The sequence below is a fragment of the Hipposideros armiger genome, unplaced genomic scaffold (genome assembly GCF_001890085.2).
Source record: "Hipposideros armiger isolate ML-2016 unplaced genomic scaffold, ASM189008v1 scaffold_1386, whole genome shotgun sequence".
Lineage (NCBI taxonomy): Eukaryota > Metazoa > Chordata > Mammalia > Chiroptera > Hipposideridae > Hipposideros > Hipposideros armiger.
Genome location: NW_017732736.1, coordinates 213,436 through 219,435, shown reverse-complemented (window position 1 = coordinate 219,435; position 6,000 = coordinate 213,436). Strand labels below are relative to the sequence as shown.

Sequence of the window (6,000 nt, the reverse complement as noted above, 5' to 3'; positions counted from 1 at the left end):
TCAATCAAATCGCTCAATTTTTTTTACAATGAAGCTAGAACTGTCAGCTGTCAAATGACATAGCAATAACATAGATGTGAATGACTCTAGTACTTCCAAAAATGAACTAGTGCCATCTGTCACAAACACACGTCATGACTTTTCTGACAATCCAATAGTTCATAAGAAAACATATTTTCTGCGAAGGAAAAAAACCAGTAAATATTTTGTCTGAAGATGCGTTTCATAGATTAATTTTTTCTTAGCCTCATTCACCACTTCCACTGCCTCTCTGTGACTGGAAGGTAAGCTGTGACTCTATTTAGAGAGAAATGATTCTATCCAGCTTCCAGTTCTTGACTCTTTTCAACAAATCGGGCAATTTCTCCTTTATGTCCCTTCACATACAATATAGCAAAACAAAACCAAAACCAAAAATCTAGTCAATCCTTTAGCAAATGATTTTCCCCTTCTAGTTAATTAGTCAGTATGCATCTGTTTTAAAATGTTGAAAGTAGGAAAGGCTAATAATATGCTGGGCCATTGCTTCTGCCACAACTGTATGGTTAGTTACTGAAAAACAACCAGCTACTCCATACCTGAGGCTAACATTTATTCTGAAATGCTGTATTTACCAGGTCTGATTCAAACCAATGATAGTTGTACTTCAGTAACTTTTTGTTATAAAAATAAAAACTATCGTTAAACAAGATGTTTACCCTGGGACATAATCCTATTTTAGATATTATTTCCCAATGGCTTAAAATGTATTACATTTGAAATTATGAGATATACCCCAAATTTAAATCTAGAAAACAATCATGACAGGTAGGAAAAAAAGGTACGTTGCATATTTCTTTGGGGCAAGAGATTTCTGGCTTCTAACGAAAATATTACAAAAGCATTTGTAAGATAAATATTTTGTAAGGCTATACAAACATAACACAGAAATAAACAATAAAATCCAATTTTTGTTTGTAGATTTTTTTTTTCCAGTAAAGAGTTTAAAGTCTTTGGGTCTTCTCAGCTAAATCAAATTTTGTTTAAGCTCTCTCAGAAACTCACAAAATGTACAGAATAGTAAATTACTACAGTGCAATGTTTTAAATAAACAAACTATTTACTGATTAAAACTGCACGTGAAAGATATTTAAAGGATTGGGGTAGGAATGATAAGTGGGAATGGAAACATCATCATTTGGATTAGAGATCTATGTTTCTCTTTGCCTTCTTTTTCTTCTCCAAGTGTGGTCTTTGAACTGAAAAAGAAGGCTGAGCCCAATGAAGAACTAAATAAAAAATTATGTTGGGGTTGTTTGAAACACCACCCCCATGGCCACAGTCTGACATTTCATTTACTTAGGCTTGCCTTGTGTGAGAGGTTAAATCTGTTGTGTTCCTTCTCCTTTAGGCGGACTTACTGCATTCCCGTAGCATCTCCATCAGGACAGGGTCTCTGCAGAAACCGCAGAGGCTATCGGGAGCCCGGGGAGGAGACTACCCCGGCCGCAGGGACTGTCGGGAGGCCGGGGAGGAGACTACCCTGGTCGCAGGGACTGTCGGGAGCTCAGGAGTATACTACCCCCGCTGCAGGGGTTGTCGGGTAGCTGATCTATGGGCCCAGAAGCCTGGAAGGGGCTGGGTGAGGCTTAAGAACCTGCGGCTAAGCACAGAACTAAGACATCCGCGCTCTGGCCATCAGGACTTCAGTCACCCCTGGCTCAGAAGTTTTGGAAAGATGAATTGGGTCGGGGGGTCCCGGTGAGTTTGCTGTTGGAGTTTGAGACTGTAGCTAGCCCTCGAGTCTCTGGACATTCATTCCCATAATGGCGCCTCTTACCTTAGGCCTTGCGGGGAGGACACAGCCTTAGCTGGAGAGAACTTACTAGGAGAGGGTCTTGTAAACATTATTCAACCCTGGAAACCCTTGCACCGTGCTTCTCTTCATAAACCAAAAAGCAACGCAGCTTTTCCCCATCGTCCTCCCACAGGCCTCAGGCGGGGGTGGGGGGGGGCTGCTGTGGGCGAGGTTCTCGCCGGCCCTCCCCGCCGCCCACGTCCTCCTCTAACGAGGCCTCTGAGCACCTGAACCATCTTAGTCTTCCTTCCTGTTCCTGCTCCTAACTCGAGATGTTTCTTCTGGGTCAAACATGTATAGTTCTTGCATGAATTCGTGAAGTATTGTGGAAGAGGCCATCCCTTGCTGCTCTTAAATTCATTGGTGGGGGCAGTACCAACCATAAATCCAATTTAGTTTAAAAGGAGATGGGATAGTTTTTACTTTAACAACTTGCAATAGAATTTACAATTTATTTTGTATTTAGGATTAATGCCATAATGCGTGATAGGCCGACATTTCAGTGTTATATTACCTATTCTTTGCTGTTGAACCTTTAAAATCCACTAGACTGGGAATCTTGTGGATCTGTAATTTCATTTGATCAAATTCCTTGATGAAAAGAATTGTTTTTATTGAAACACTGAGCAATTAAATACTTTTTTTTGGGGGGGGGAGGTCACAAGTAGAACCAAAACAGTGGTGATAAGGTTAGAATATAACATTTACATTCTAAGGAATTCTATAAGAGGAAAAGACAGCTTTTGTGTCCACCAAGTATTGTAACTATGTACAATAATTTTAGTAGGAGCATTTAGTCTGTTGAAGAATATGGTAGCGTTGTATTTTAGAAATTTATCTGAATTATTCTTGGTTTGTGTTCTAGCGTCATGCTTTCCACCTTGGAGAAAAGTGAAAATTCACAGACTTCACAGGGTTTCATTGATATATGATAATTTGATGTTTTTGAATTTGACATTCTTTAAAATGAATATTGACATATGAAATCACTTTGCAAATGCATAAGCACTATTCAAATGTGCTATTATTCTGTCATATATGTCAAACTTTTGGCTCTTCAGGAAGTAAGATTTTAGTTGCTATTGGGGGGATGCAAAAACAGTATACTGCAGGAAGTGTGTGGTCCAGGATTGTGTTTCTCAAAATGAGGTAGTGCTGCACCTGGAGGGATTAGGAACCAGGATGCTTAAGAAACCACAGAAGAAACATGACACATCTCCCTGGAGCATAAGTTTTACTCAGGGATCAGAGGAAAAAAAAATTTTTTTTTAAATTTAAACAAACGTATACATTACAGAGTAAAATGCAAAACTCTTGTGAAATTTTAAGATAAAATGTGCAATTTTAAATAAATTCTAGGTGGGACCAGGGCTCCTTCGGGTCAAACCCCAGACTGGTAATGAAAAAATTAGTATCTCCAGTTTCTACTATCACAGTAGACAAGAGTAGGCAAGATTAGTTTATTATTTTACTCGGATCATTTTACACTTGAAAAGATTATTTGGTAAACAGTAGGTGGGTCTGCATTAGGACAGGAAAACACTTAATAAAGGGCTTTATCCGTTTTTGTTAAGGGAATGACTGAAGCAGGCTATGGCAAGTTTATATTTTGGTCATGGCAACCTGACCAATACACGAAATTGAAACTGTATTCTTGTATATTATGGAAACCTGATATATATTAAGTTTAATTACAGAATCATTTGATAGGAAGTTCTTTACAATTGCAAAGTGTTTACAACTTTTTTTGGCATAAAATGAACTTGGCACTTGACTTTTTCCTGTTCTTCATTTTAGGGGCTCTACCAGTCATACATTAAAATGTATTTTTTTGTGTGAGGGAAAAGGGCTGGTGGCTAGGGAAGCAGTAAACTTTCCTTATTTTACTGTTTAAATTACTTGGTTTGGCTTTAATGTTATGGTTTATGGACATCTTTGCAAGATATAACATTTCATTTCAAACAAAGTTTTATTTAGGGTAAAGAGATTTGGTTTAAGCTGAAATGAATTTGCATATCTATTATACCTGTTTACAATCTACTGCCCCTGAAACTTGGTAATCAGTGATAATGTCAGGTTTTTCCGATTTAAAGTTCTGTTCTTTCTTTTTTTCTAAAATGCTTCCTTTTTTTTAATTTTAAACTGTCCCTTCCTTCTTAAGTCCTTTCTTGACAAAATTAAAATGTCAATCATTTGTCAGTCTTATCAAGTAAAACAATTTTTTTGTTTTACTTGTCTGGGGAATTATTGACCTAGAACTCTTAATTTTTGGTTTGTACTTTTTATAAGGCACTACTGAGACCCTGTATGTTCCTAGTCAGATTGAGGTGTAAATTTGAAAGAGGACAGGTATAAGCACTGATTTTTTTTTTTTAATTTGGAGAAGATTGTATTTTCCTTGTTTATTGACCAATGACTTATTTCACCTAATTCAAAGCCACCTCACACAGGAAGGTGAGGAAGAGAGGAGAGGAAGGAGAATATACAGATGTGACCAGTCTTTGGGCCACAATACACTCTTCAGAATGAGATTGACTATAGGTCTATAAATACAGCACTATACATGCAGTATAGGAAGAGGTGTGTGTGTGTGTGTGTGTGTGTGTGTGTGTGTGTGTTTAATTAGGGGAAGTTTATTTTTAGAACTCGGATTGAAGAATGCAACCAGTGTCATAAGAAAGACTCAGATAAAATCCTGTTTAAATTTAGGTGAAGGGGAGGTTTGCATTTATAAATGTAGACCTAGATATTGCCTGTACAAAATAGTTGAGTGCTATGTACCAATCACTGTGCCAGATGGGTATAAAAAGTAACAGAAATTTAGTTTCTTTCTAAGAGATTTAGAGTTTATTGGTGGTGGGGGGGAAACATATGCCTTGTCTTTAAGTTTGAAAATGTTTAAGATGAGGAGCCAAAATATGTGATTTAAAAAATAGGTATGTCAAATATTAGAAAATATGTATAGTCATGGGATGTGGAGTATAGCCTAAGGAAGATAGTCAATGGTATTGTAACAGTTATGTAAGATGTCAGAGGGGTAGTAGCTTGGGGGGTGGGTTATTACTTTGTGAGGGGTGTAAATGTCTAACTATTATGTTGCTTTGTGCACCTGAAATTAATAATAATAATAATAATAATAATAATAATAATAAAGCATATCGTAAAAGAACAACAACAAAAAATAGATATTGTGAACAGTAGTAAAACATAGGATAGTTTTTGCTGAGGGTTTGGCAAATCAGAAGGATAAAGGAAAATTCAAATGGAGAAAAAGAAAAAAATAAACATTACATAAGTAGTTGGTGATAAGATTGTGTTTAAATATTTACAAACGTGTGTATGTGTCTGCTTGATGAGGAGGTTGAAAGCCAGACTGAGAAGCTGAAATATGATGTTAGTTATTGAGGAGTCATTCAAATTTTGAAGTAATAAAATGAAAGTGGTATTTTATGACTGTTAGTGGTGTTAGTGATATGTAGATTGGAATATAGCAGGGAAGGCCTCCAGGATAGTGATACTAGTTAGCATTCTGCTAGGGAAAAAAGAAATTGCTTTTCCATTTTCTGGTGTGAGTTTATATTCTCCAAATCAAATTAACACCAGACCTAACTCACTTTGTAAGTATCATGGGCTATGTGAATTTGTGTTAATTATAAAACTTCTCTACCCAGGGGCAGTTCCAGGTTGTGAGGAGCCCTCTTTATGGAAAAAGAATACAGTATTGTGACTACAAAATTAGGTATAGGACTTGGAAGGGGCATGTTTAAGTGTAGGGCCTGAAGCTTAAACTGAATTGGCTTTACAATAAATTCTCTGTCCAGTAAATTCAGCTTCTGTCTCTATGAATCTCTTTCTTCATCTGTTAAATAAGGATAATACTTAAATGTACAGTGAACATCATCCCAGTTTGCGTGGGCTAGTCATGGTTTATGCCCTGTTGAGCATTTGTCTTGGAATTTTTGTTTTTTAATTAAATATTAATTACCATTAATAGTTCCATTTAAATGAGCCCAGATAGATTCAATGAACATCATTTTTGTTTAACTTCTACCATGGTCTGAATTAGTGTATGAGCCATGTGTTCAGTGAAGAGAGTTCTCATTTTAACATGCAGTTAAATCTGAAGACATCCAATGATAACCCAGCCCAGATGGAAAGTAACT

The 6,000-nt window shown here is 36.8% G+C and overlaps 1 protein-coding gene across 1 annotated transcript in view; it reads left to right on the top strand.

Moving 5' to 3' along the window:
* The first annotated feature begins 800 nt into the window (after window positions 1-800).
* REDIC1 (regulator of DNA class I crossover intermediates 1) overlaps window positions 801-6,000 on the top strand; it is a 60,305-nt gene continuing 55,105 nt past the window's right edge. Inside the window, exons 1-2 of the mRNA XM_019633719.1 lie at window positions 801-820; window positions 1,391-1,582. Coding sequence (XP_019489264.1) covers window positions 801-820; window positions 1,391-1,582 — 212 coding nt within the window. The remainder of the gene's footprint in view (window positions 821-1,390; window positions 1,583-6,000) is intronic.